This window comes from Glandiceps talaboti, chromosome 17 (genome assembly GCF_964340395.1).
Source record: "Glandiceps talaboti chromosome 17, keGlaTala1.1, whole genome shotgun sequence".
Taxonomy (NCBI): Eukaryota; Metazoa; Hemichordata; class Enteropneusta; family Spengelidae; genus Glandiceps; species Glandiceps talaboti.
Window position 1 is genome coordinate 10341742 of NC_135565.1, and position 14242 is coordinate 10355983.

A 14242-nucleotide genomic window follows, 5' to 3' on the forward strand; every position below is an offset into this window, starting at 1 on the left:
CGGTTCTAAAGGATAGGATAGAATATGACTCGTCAGCGGACCTACTGGACCACTAGTTAAATCAGCGGACCAACGGACTCCTTATTTAAAACAAAAAATAACGTTTGAAATGAGTGTACTCTGTGCATTTTGCTGTTTTACAGCAAATAACCAAGTTACAAATGCAACACAACTATCACATTACAGTAGGAAGAAAGACGAAATGTCATGTATTTTATAGTCTATATTGTTTATGTAGGCATGTCCGTATTCTGTTATTTATTATGGCAGACAAAAAAATGAAGGTGGAAGGATTTTTTTTATCTCAACAAAGTTTGGTTTGAACATATGAGTACGACTGGACTTAATGCGAATGTACTGTTAGCTCTGACAGGTTATCTTGTGAGAAGTATTGAATGGCGCCCTCGTCTGGCGAAAAGGTGTAGAGCCGCCAGCAGAAGAACCTGTGAAGTCAGAGCATTACATGAATAAATTATTGTTCGAATTAAGTACTTGTGCCTTGGTACGGGCGATGCTGTTCTGGTGTTATATACCCTAGTAAGGGTGGTATGTAATCGTGCCATGTATACCCTGATACGTTGAGTTATTGATCGCAGACAATGTGGTCTAAAAGTGTACGTATGTATTTCGGCCATATGCACAACTTGTAACCAAAAACTGACAAACTAGTGTACAGCTATGAGGTGACGTAGACACGAAGACAAAATTATGATAACATTTTACCGAGACTTACAGACAATAATTTTACCGGAAGTTTTGGTTATTCAGAAAAGTAATGGTTTTCAAAGCCATACCTTGCCCTTGGAATTAGTTTCACAAGCCAGGAAGAAAAATTGTGTTGCCTACAAAATATTATAAAATCGATGAACGTTGGTTTGTGTCGTCAACTTTAACAGTCAATAAACAGTACATGACGGTAATTTGTATGGAAATTGATGTCTTGTAAACAACCAATAAGAATCATACTGAGACACAACTGTAACCAATGGAAAATGTCGTTTGTCGTAAATGCAAATTTGTAGGCAACCAATTAGGAACGTCCTTTGATACGATTGCAAACTTGCAAACAAGTAATGAGAAATAATCTTTGCTACAAATGCAAGTTTATAGGCAACCAATAAGAACCATTCTTTGAGAAAAATAGACTTGCAGACAACCAATGAGAACTGCTCTTTGCTACAAATGCAAATTTGTAGGCAACCAATAAGAACTATTCTTTGACAAAAAAATAGACTTGCAGACAACCAATGAGAACTGTTCTTTGCTGCAAATGCAAATTTGACAAAAATAGACTTGCAGACAACCAATGAGAACTGCTCTTTGCTACAAATGCAAATTTGTAGGCAACCAATAAGAACTAGTCTTTGACAAAAAAATAGACTTGCAGAGAACCAATGAGAAATGTTCTTTGCTGCAAATGCAAATTTGACAAAAATAGACTTGCAGAGAACCAATGAGAACTGCTCTTTGCTACAAATGCAAATTTGTAGGCAACCAATAAGAACTATTCTTTGACAAAAAAATAGACTTGCAGAGAACCAATGAGAAATGCTCTTTGCTACCTCAAATGCAAATTTGTAGGTAACCAATAAGAAACAGTTTAACAAAAGCACGTTAACGGAGAAATGAAATATACAACACTCTATAGATTCTTCAAAAATTAAAGTCTATCTAATTGCGTCAATACATTACGGTGTCCAAATAATGCTTTCAAGTTGTCCATTGGGGGAAATCCGATGGGTGATTCCATTCACCTTATGGGGGAGGTCAGCAGTCTTGAAGTATCCTCGTAACGAAAGTACACATAACTTTCGCGATACTTGAATATTGATAGTGTCTGAACAAATTATATACCATTGATTGTCTAAACATATCAGCTGTTCTAAACATTGTATAAAGTTTTTTTTAAACGTCTCTTTACAAAGATGTTTCCTCTGACGAAAAAAAATAGACAGAGAAAACACAATAACCTCCAAGTTACTTTAGCCTGGTTAATCGATGTGCAACTTTGTTGCCATGGTTACTGAGGATGGTGTTTCTTCTAATAAGATTGTTCATGAAGAATAAGGTGCCTGGATATAAGTTCATCGTGTACGGTTCAAAGTTCAAAGTTCAAAAAAATTCTCCGCATAGATTGATGTGTTGGTGGGGTACTGTTCATCCGGGCATCACACACCACAGTAAAGACTACATTTATTGCCTTGTTGTATGTAGTATTATCCTATGGGAGACTTCCTCCACGTAGTCTAAGCGTCAATAACTTTCCAAATAATCTCTTTTTTCCCTAAAAATTCGGTGGATTGAAAATCGTACGCAAAACAAATGTATTTTATTGTATTCTCGGCCAGTATTGCGAAGTGTGAGAGTCGGCGATACTGGCTGGGACCTGCACTGGCACAGACACACCGGGAGATATTAACCCTAAAAGAATGAAGAATGGTAAAAAAAGGCATAGTTAGTGAGTGAGTATACACAGCCAGGCAAGATGAAATACTGACTATGACAAAAAACAAACAAACAAACAAACAAACAAACAAACAAACAAACAGACAGACAGACAGACAAAAAACAAACAAACAAATAGAAAACGAAACGGTTAACACCTAGAGTCATTCAGTCATAGAGACAAATTATCTAAACAATACAGAAAAACACAATTTTCCATCAAACGATAACTTTACAAAAAATCTAACTTCTTACAGTAGCACTTATGTCTCTTTTACGGTAATACTTGTGCCTCTGTTTACGGAGATGGTTAGTACATCTCTTTTTACGACAATACCTGTGTATCTTTTATGGCAAAGCATATGTCTCTTTTACGGCAATATTTATATTTCCGTCAATATTCATATTTCACTGATATTTCGTTTGGAATCTGGAATCCACATTGTTATACCTCGGAAGACCAGACAGACAAAAATCCTCCTTACCGCCATATGCTGATCCTGGGGTTGGATTGCCCACACATGCACTATTAACGTGACTCTGCACTTGTTGATGGGAGCTTGATATTGACGAAATAGAATGCGACGAACTGCCTGTGTAACCCAGACTGAGATGTTCATAACTTCTTGCCCCCGGTGGTATCATACATGAATAGGTGGACGAGTCCCTCGTATGCCCGCTGAGATTGGGTGGTGCTGCCATTGAGAAGCTTGGCACAGGGGGTAGTGCACTGTATGAATCGGCAGTTCGTGGTACCATAGGTGCGGTGGGCTGAGGAATGGGTTGATAAACGCTGTTAGTAAAGCTGCTGTTGATTGGTAGATGGCTGGAAGACGTAGGGACGCTTGTCATCTGTCGTCGTTGGTTACGAAGTTTTTCTTCCCTTCGCCACTTAGCTCGACGATTTGAAAACCATACCTATGATGCGAACATTAATAAATTAATTCTCAGTCTCTGCGTAATATATGATTCCCTCACAAGAACAAATATAAGTTATCAAATAGAACCACCACCTCTTAAACTTAGAACTACTAAATATTGCAAAAAATTATAATAGCGACATTAGTTATTTTTAGAAGTGATAATTGATAATGGTGACGTCACAAATACAATAGTAATATCATGAAACAAATGGTTGCCATGGTGAGACAGAAATCCTAACTAACATCGCTACATTTTATGTCTGGCTCGAAACAAATAATTAGGCACAATTATTAAATTTTTAATTTGCTTGCGGGAGCTAACAACTAGTTATTATTTTCACGCAACCTATGAATGAATTATACGTTATTGCATTGTATAAACTTATTATATGACAAAGATCGCCAAAGATAACGATATTTCATGCAAAGTAAATGTAGCAAATTATCAATAAAATTTTGTAAGATTTTTGAAAAGCCAGACGATGTTTTCTTGCGTGTAAACTAACGTCCGGTGACGTGTAATAGTAGTCTCGGTTACCTAGACTCTCGCCGCTGGGGGCTCTGCCTACGAGACTAGCCCGTACGAGAGTTTGGAGAAACGAGACTAGAAACTGTTGTATTGCACAGACTGACAATGGTGGTATCTGAACAGTGATCTTTCGTATTTATACATGAATACTTAATGTTCATTATATGGATCGGATTTTTCTATTTATTATGGATTTTTTTAATTTATAAAACAATTTTATCATGACTTCCTACTTGAAAAAATCAATGTGAAACAACATAAAGCCAAATTCTTGTTTGTAACTCCAAAAATTGCGAAAGATTAACGAAAGTGCATAATGTTTGTTATTGTACGTACAACAACAAACTAGTGTACACATCTTTTAGTATTTGTAATATAATGAGTTACAAATACAGACTTGGTCAATGTTGTTTCACATTGATTTTTCAAGTAGGAAGCTATGATAAACTTATTTTATAAATGAAAAATCTAAAATAAATACCAAAACCTCATCCATATGGCCACTTTAAGCAAACTATAGAGCTAAATATTGGGGACCTGTTATAAATACACCCCATTGTTGCCTCTTCACTTTGGAATCTTAGACGCCAAACGGTCAAACCGTTGACATTTTAAACATTACGACAGAAATACGATGATAAAAATACTTAAATAATTATTTGATTGTCATATAATTAGCAAACATTGAGAGGAACAACAAGAATTAAGAAAGTCTTCAGTTGCCATCCTCGACAAATGAATTGTTGAAATTTAGATATTATGGATAGTCTCACCACGTGAACACCACGTGAGCACCATGTGGGCAAATGAAGTGTTGAAATGAGATATCACGTGTAGTATAACCACGTGAACATCACGTCAGCTAACTCACCTGAATTCTTGCTTCTGGTAGGTCAATTTTCTGTGCAAGCCGTTCCCTTGCAAATACGTCTGGATAATGTGTTCGTTCGAATTCTACAGAAATTAATAAAAGATTGGGATTTCTGTAAAATATGCGATAAAATCATTTTCATAAATGTAAAAAAAAGAAGAAGTAAATCGATGAGAAATCATAGATGAATTTATCAAAATGTTGTTATGCATCTAGTTTGTGTTATGTTATATTTTGGACTATGGTTAGTAGAATAGATAGAATTATAGACCTTATATTACTGGGTATTGCCGTCTATAACTTGAACGATTGAAGTATATACACAGGAAATTCAGACGACCATCGCATTTTTAAAAAAATCTAATTTGTTTTCACGCTCAAATAAAATAGATTTTTGTTCAAATATTTTTTGACGTTCAAATGAAATACCATTTAATGTTTATTTCGTAAATTAATTTTGTGTTCCTTCTAGTCTTAGTAATGACATTCCGATGAAACATTCACCATCAAACCTGGACACGTCAGCTGATATCGAGTTTAATTTTTTTTTCAATGATTCAGAATAGAATTGATCTGACAATGAGCATTTATTTACAATGGTGTCATACCAAATTCGTCAGATTAAAAGTCACCGGAGTGGGAAAATTGATATTTTTTCTTTCTTTCCCACGAAGTTTGTTTTTGTTTAGTGTCTATCTACACACCGGCGGCAATTTCCACCAAAATAGGCAAAGCAAACACAATTACTGTGTGTAATAGCTGGGGTAAGCCACGCACTATGTGAATAGTCGTAAAGGCAATTTGATCTAGCTAAACTCAAAATAGATTTTTCAATCCTAGCCTTTCACACGGTATTCGGGAACAACGAATTGTTAAAACCGACCTTTTTGCTGCACTCGGTTATCATGGCTTTACAGTTTGAAATTTGGAATAACATTGTCATATCGGATGAAGTCGAACAACTATTTCCTTTCCCGGTGTGTGAAGCTTTCAAAGAGTTTAATTAAAAAAACTTTAATCGATATTTCTAAATGATTTAGAGAGAATCTTGGGAAAATATCCAAATTGGTCGGAACCGCACGAATTTTAGTTTTAAGAATTGAACTAAAACAATATCTATACACTGGGTGCGCGGCCTCGTTCCAAAAATCAACCGGAATTTTAATGAATTTTCACTCAAACGTCAAGGTTATTGATAATAATTATCCAGGAAGTTGTATTTTGTTGAAAATACTGTAATTCGTAAAAAAAATTATACACTACTCTAACTAAACGTAGACTGCTACTTTAAAATGATGGAGTACTTGTTTCAATATGGCCGAATAAACAGAAATATCCACCCTAGTTGTGAACTGGACACCATAGCCTAAGGGGTTTTCAATGGCTCTCAGTTGCATTCACCGTAAGACACTGCTTATTATTAGAAACTTAAGCAGTCCTGTTGTTCATGGTGTTTAGAAGAGACTCCCATCTCAACTTTGTTGCCACAAGCTCTACATTTGTTAGGATTTTGTTTCTTTAGTGAATACATTCAGAGAAACTGGAGTAACGGTCGTTTGTTTTTCTTGACTCGGTTCAATATGGCGGCTTAGCTTTTCCCCCATAGAAAAACACACCTTTCGGGTATTTGTCAATTGCTGTGTTATTTTTCATTTTCACTGGCAACACATGCACAAGTAAGAGGCACTATTTTGACGAAAGAGAATCGCCAGCAATATAGTTTATGTCTTAAATGAAGACATTTTGAACATTGTAAAGGCAACAATATTGGCAAATTCAACGATATTGGCGAATTCTCTCCCCCCCCCCCCCCTCTCTCTCTCTCTCTCTCTCTCTCTCTCTCTCTCTCTCTCTCTCTCTCTCTCTTATTGGAGGGGTCTCTAAGTAACCAGATGATCGCCGTCAGATCAGAATAACAATAGAAGAAAGGCATCGTGTGATTGTGAATATGCAATTAAGTGGCACTAGTCTGACCTACACCAGTTTTAACCAGTTTTAACCAGTTTAAACCAATTAACACCATTTTTGTTTGTTAACTTGAAGAAAACTTTAAGGAGGAAAAGTGTACTAAAGGATCCCAATTACCGTAACACCATTTACAACAGAGAGCGTTGTTTGACTTGAAATTTTGGAAGATCATAGAGGTAATAATGTACAGACAGAAAACACATTTGGAGCCATAGTCTACCTTTCTCGAGCGTTTCAATTTGATATTGGGTGAAAGAAGTACGGTTTCTCTGCAGCTTACGTTTCAGTCTCAGACGAGCGCTAGCTTCATCGTCATCTCCGCTCATATCAGTGCCGTCTTTAGTATCACTGTGTTCACCAGCGTCTGTGAAATGAAAAGAAAATATACCATGAGTATAAATTATGCCAAATAAATAAAAAAAAGTCGTACACATTTGTTCTTACTTTCTCCTACGGAAACAAAAACTGTTTGTACCTGTTTCAGAAATAAATATTCAATTATTATTATTATTATTGTTGTTGTTGTTGTTGTTGTTGTTGTTGTGTTTGTTCAAAATAATTCAAGCCCACCAGACCTAAAATCATAAAAATCAGGACCCCAAAATCTATCAACTTTATACTTCAAAATGGCCACCACACACTGAGTTAACGCTATTGGACAGAAGATTGGTGACTTCCTCAAAAATAAGATGGTAAACAAGCAAATTTCTACAGTCATGAAAATTTCTAAAGAACCAAGAAGAACGTTTTATATGGCAAAGTATTGGGTGATACAGTGAGTTTAAAACAAAATGGCGTCTTTATGCAAAGTAGTGTGGCATCCATCTAGTAGTATTGAAGCGCAATCAGTAAACTATTGCTCATTGGTCTAGCAGAAGTCACGTGGTGTAAACTAGTTTACCACAATGCTGTGCATTTGCATTATTTGAAATCATGTGTACACGAATTTGTTTTTAATACAGTTTATCGTGATTAGTATTCGACAAAATAATTTCAATATACTTGTCAAAAATTCTCATCTCTCTCCAAACTGTGTGGTTAAGACTATTTCCCCCGGGGACACAGGCTTGTTTGTAGCCTCGCCCGTAGGAAATAGCTAGTACCTCACAGTCCCCTGGGGGTACTGATTGGCACCTAGCGCCCTCATGGTCATGCAATATTTGTAGAAGATAGCAGTGAGATGTCAACCCTTGACAACTTTTGTTTTGCATAATTTGCAAAGTCCAAGTCACGTGATATAAAACGATATGCTTATAAAATTATATATTCGTCATTGAATAATTTATTGACAAAAAGTTTTTTTTTTGTTATTTACATTATATTTGTACAGTTTTGGGACAAATCAAACATGGCTGCAGTTTAAAAAGAGCGTTGCCTTGCAACAGGTGACCGGAAAGAGATAAGTAATATACCGTTTTACGATAAGTAATATACCGTTTTACGATAAGAAATATACCGTTTTACGGTAACTCTGCATTGACCGCTCACTGTTGGTGTCATCTCTGTCTGCGCACCAGTTGAGATAATTATGTTTGACAAGATTGTAAATAACGCAGTGCGAAGAAGAAGAGTATTTGCAATAACCCCGAACTAAAGCTTAAACGGTTTGTTATTACATTGTGCAGAACAATTTTGATGTAATATCTAAATAATGCATTGATCGATAAAACTGTCGGTAATGACCAAGCAGTGCTGACGTCATCATGAATGTGTCAAAAAAAATATGCCAACCCGATAACTGACAAGAAAATCGTGATTTTGTCCAATTTAATTTTTACATTTAAAACTGATACATCTTATGTAAAAAAATTTGCAAAAACACGTCATTATCAAGTAAAATGTCCGTCATTAATTGACGTAGGTTGCTAAGCGATAAGGTTCGACTTAAAAATATGACAAACGAAGCAACACACAACAACAGCAGTAGTAGTAGTATTAACTAGCTAGTGTGGTGTTTATTTTTCGATTAGCTGCGAGGGGGAACGTTGAGGTATGTCGTTTGTGTAGCATCGTTTCCACCTTGTTTGGCAAGCACAAACTCGCTTATCTTGTTCAATTCGGTTCATATCACTGTAGTGCTTACGGAAAAGTTAGCACACATAATCACATTGTTCACGCTTTCCAAGGCGATTACCAGACTGAAATGGACACATGTATACGAAACCTACATGCTGTCAATGAGATTTACTAAAGATACCATGTCAGAGTGATATATCCCGTGAAATATTTGCTCGCCGTGATATATATATGTATATATTTTTTCTCGGTATGCTGAATTGGCGCTGATATAAACACGAACAAGAGATTGCTTTATCAAGTCCTGAGCGCAAAGAATACAAAACAAAGTAGTTGTACTGCGCATGTGCAAATACTTATCGTTGTCTGCGTTCGCTCACTTTAACAAACTTTCACCTTTTTAACAAAATTTAGTTTTAAGTAGAATTTCTCGACGATGAGAAGACAGTTCGTTTGACACGTGGCTTAAAATCAAATTGGGTACATTATAGCGCGTTGGACAAACACCACAGAAGTCGATCAACCAACAGCTGAAGTCACGTGACACCCTCCTCAGGACGTGACAATCGTGTGAGAGAGGATCAAAGGAAAAGATTTGCGAAATTCAAATTGCTGTGAATAATAGCCATACGTTTAGAAGTGAAATTTAGCAGAAAATGACGTCACCTGTATACTACGTGAGTCTACGGTGACCAGGTTGAGTGTAGTAATTGTTTCAGATATAACAATTAATTAACGAATAACACCTCAACTAAATATTTAGTCTGTAAATATATAGGCCCTATAATTAACGAATGTGTATAAGTTAACATTATAGATCCCATAGCTAACATAAAATATGTGCCCTATAGTTTACATAGATGTATGTGCCCTATAGTTTACATACAGATGTATATGTACCCTATAGTTTACATAGGTATATATGTGCCATACAGTTTACATAGATGTATGTGCCCTATAGTTTACATACTGATGTATATGTGCCCTATAGTTTACATAGATGTATGTGCCCTATAGTTTACATAGATGTATACATGCCCTATAGTTTACATAAATGTATATGTGCCCTATAGTTTACATAAATGTATATGTGCCCTATAGTTTACATAGATGTATATATGCTCTATAGTTTATATAGATGTATGTGCCCTATAGTTTACATAGATGTATATATGCTCTATAGTTTACATAAATGTATATATGCTCTATAGTTTACATAATCTTATAGGTCCAATAATATGTACAAATGTACAGTATAGTATAGGTGCTATAACTCTACCAGTATACTTTAGTCATCAATTTTTCACATACATACAAACACACCCACCTACTCAATACGTCGGATCCATAACGTTGACAAAAAAAACTCTAGCAAGCACCGTAGTCATACTCGCAGAAAATAGGCAATTTGATCCAAAGTAAATACGGTATAGAGGGAAAATTGACTTCTCAGTCATAAATGTGGAGGAAAGTGCGCGCCTTATACTGTACACACCGTTACTGAGAGTGGCGAATTAAACTTTGTCATTAGACATGACGTATCGTAATTGGCGGCATGGGACTGTGTTAGTGCGATGTCCAACGCTTCATTTCTCCTCATAGATGCAATTATACGCCGCATGCACACAAACCTATCTTCTCTGTTTCTCTATTAATACGTATTTTACTCCGAATTAGAGTGTTATGATCAACCAATCAGCTAACAGATAGATAACTAATTTGTAAACCATTTTAAAACTGATACGTAGCCGTAGAGCATCGGGGCAATGTCCATTCATTACACACATCTTGGCGAGTTTTATTTGCAATTCCAAAAGGACTAGAACCACTTTCATCTCTTTTCCTTTTGTATCTATCATTGTTGTCGTGTGCGTCTAGGAGGAGTCCTTAAATTGGTCACGTGGTGCGGGGAGGGAGTTGTTAGACAGCTATCGATACTCGTTCCACAAATAGACTGTCCCTCTTCTCACTACGTGATCATCTCTACTTATTTATTAAAAATGAAATCGAAAATCAAGTAAATTTCCGTGTTGAAAGGAGCTAACGAAGTGAGAAAAACGTTAAATTTCTCGTAAAGGTTAAATAAGCCGGGAGTCTTTGTAACTGGGTAGAGCTTTGCACAGTATAGCAATACGTGGTCTAATGGCATTAGCCCGACCGATATAAACACACTGCCCGGTTTAATGAATTGTAAAAATAGGTGGCCCTGGTTCGTTAAGTCTTACAATAATATTGCAGACGTGATCCTACACCAATTAATAGTCGTATAAAAGGTTGGATATGAGCAAAATTGTGCGGAATAACAGATGTTAGAAAACCGTCTGCCGTGATCACTCTCAGGAAAACAAAAAACCCAGACTTCCCGCCAAATTCTAAATCGAAACAAATTTTTAAAAAATTAAAAAAATAACGTCTTCTAACGTTATTTTGGTTGATTATTTTAAAGAAATTGTACCTTAACAAATTTGTTGTATAATTAAAAAAAATATAAATTTCAACTTAGCTAGATTACCTCGATTCTATTTGACCGTAAATTCATTTATCAAATGTCGGGTTCCTGGTTAAAATATAGAAAAGTGTTTATTTTCTACCGAAATGGGTTCTGGAGTATTCAGAGATGACAACCCTGGTTGTTCTACGCTTTGAGAAAATGGTAACTCGTAAATGGGTAGAGTCGTTAAAATAGAATATCTGAATGCTCTAAGCTCACAACGTTAAACTCGGAGTTTAAAACTCAAGGTCTGAATTTTCATGCACCTGTTGATATCGAAGCTTTTCACTTTGTAGCTACACCGATTACGAATCACAACAGCTATATATGATTTCTTGCGACTTGTTGAAGAATTGTTTGCCCCGCTCCCCCTTCATTTGAAACTGCGTATATTTCCGATTCTATACCGCTAATCAATTACTTGACAATATTCCAAATGTTGTACGTCGTATGGTATTCATACCATTTCATAATACCAACAAGCCGACCGTGAAAGGGTTTCCCTCGTTACTCGACCCCCTCTCGATGCTATGTGACTCTCTGCTGTGATTTACCGTATTTTCAAAGACTCTCCGATAACTGTTACAATATGGTTTTCAATACCAAGCAAATTTCTTTAGTATTCAAACAAGTGCATTTATTTTGTATCTACTGTCAGTATGTTGTCAGCTAGAACAAAGCGACAACAAATCTCAGCAAATTTCACAGTGTCAAGTTACATCAAACATTGTCACACTGGTCTGAGGCCGGCAGTAGTTGTAACCGGCGTTACTACTAAACATTCAAGTGTCGCTCGTTGTGCGTTTGTTATATAAATACTGGATTTCAGATACCTTTTTTTTGAAATTGATAAAGTTTGTTTCCCAAAAGATAAAAATAAACAGAATTAGTAAACTGATTAATTCTAAAAGGAAGAACTTTGCTATTTTTTTTATTCAAAGCGAAAATCAGTCATGTCTGTATTGGTTATATTTGTTACACCTCGTCTGATTCGTTCATACACAACCGTCAATCATTTCAACAATATAATCCTACGGTTTGTCTTTCATATATAAAAAACGACACACCGTGAAAGTGTTCTTTGTAGAGATCAGAATAAGGAGAGAATTCCAGTTATGAGAGACGTGCAAATGAAAGGACGTTGCCAAGTTATACTTCGTATATAGTTAATTGAAAAATTACTACACTTGGCTAGGATTTATACGAACGCAAGGAAACGGAAACGGAACAGAATAAAGTGCAGGAATTGTCATTTTCTTTACTACTTTTGAAGCTAAAACTAATAGCATCTCTTAAACACGGCAAATGAAGCAAGTCTGATAGTTAATGGAGAACAACGTGAAACTCAGTTTGCAAGAAACATAACAAAAAAGGGAAAAAATAAGTCTCAACCAATATTTCCACTCGAGTAACTTCAGCGCCTATTCTGAAAACACTTCTTTATAGTAGTTGATTTGTGGACTCAATTTGCTGGAAGAACTTTTTCGCGTAAACGTCAACTTTGATTTGCGGGAGAGAAGAGAAAGTTTCCGTCAAAGTAGACGCTAGCAAATGGCGTACTATTAGTTACGATGAATCGATTGATTTAAAAACCGTTCGTTAACACTGGAATGGTTCCATGCTGCAGGCGACGCCCGGGGAGACATAAACAGGGGAGAGGTGGGTACATTAGCACGGCACAATGGCGCTGATTTGACGGGTTAGGAAAAACAGTCACTCTATCATTACTTCGATAATTGAAAAGTTTACGTTTTTGACGACCCAAACTTAGCTGGTAGATTTAGCGTTGCAATACTTTTTAGACCTATCTAAATGTGTGCAGTCAGTCAATCAGTGGTGAAATTGAAAATACGTATGTTTTGTTACTGACGTTACTCGTTACTATGGTTTCAACAAGCCACGAAATAGCCAATGGTACGTACAGTCTGTGCAGGTGCCCAAATGATAACCAATGACAACCAAGTACACATCCGTTACTACTGCGATGTTTTGTTGTTGTTGTTTTGTTGTTGTTGTTGTTGTTGTTGTTGTTGTTGTTGATGATGATGATGATGATGATGATGATGATGATGATGATGACATTTTTGAGGAGGACAAACGTAGAATTGTTGACCCTTACAATTGTTGAGAACGGGGTGGCGGTGATGTGTTGGTGATGACGTCATTGGTCTGGCATGGGTGTATTAGTGAGACAAATAAAACTATGGTCAAACAACGATAGTGCAGAGTTACCTAAAATATGATTTAATGTATGTCAAATGTTTTTTTTTTAAAAAAACCCTCATTTTTCAATCTTAAGCAATGACGGGGTCCATATCGAATTGACAAGGTGGGGCGGGGGTTGGGGGTGGGGTTGGGAGATGGACGTGCCTAAAAGTGATCGATAAAATAACAAACATTCTGTATCATCATACTCTGCATCCCACCACTCCGTTCACCCCCCAACTGACCCCAACCATGGAGGTGGGTGATGCTTTCATGCCAGCAACTATCGCTTTTCTAATCAAAGTAGAACAATGTCGCCCCTAATGACGTAGTGTACTAGTATGTGTCATAAAAAATGTCCTGGATGACGTCAGAGGACTGAAATATGCGTCATAAGAAAATTTATCTAGTTAGTTATATTATGGGCATAAAAGTTGTTGCAACTATATGACGGAGGGTCCAACATAACTGTCATTTTGTTATTGTTGTTGTAACAATCAATAATAAAACTTTCGGATTTATTTTGTGTGTGATTACAAATGCTGAACTCTGACCTAAGATGTCATAAAGTAGGTTGGTTATGCGTTGAACTTTGACATGTGATGTCACGAAGTAGATCGGTTATGCGTTGAACTTTGACTTTGATGTCATGAAGTAAATAGGTTATGCGTTGAACTTTGACATGTGATGTCATGAAGTAGGTCGGTTACGCGTTGAACTTTGACATGTGATGTCATAGTAATCACGCAGTCAACACACATACGTACCTGTAAGTGGACTATGATGGTGTAATC

At 36.4% G+C, this 14242-nt stretch overlaps 1 protein-coding gene across 1 annotated transcript in view; it reads right to left on the minus strand.

Annotated features, from left to right (window-relative positions):
* Positions 1–2329: 2329 nt before the first annotated feature.
* The window catches only part of LOC144448362 (paired box protein Pax-6-like), a 48497-nt gene continuing 36584 nt past the window's right edge, over positions 2330–14242 (minus strand). The window contains exons 4-7 of the mRNA XM_078138583.1: positions 6957–7100; positions 4769–4851; positions 2931–3363; positions 2330–2421 (exon numbers count right to left, since the gene is read on the minus strand). Of these exons, the coding sequence (XP_077994709.1) occupies positions 2330–2421; positions 2931–3363; positions 4769–4851; positions 6957–7100 (752 nt within the window). The remainder of the gene's footprint in view (positions 2422–2930; positions 3364–4768; positions 4852–6956; positions 7101–14242) is intronic.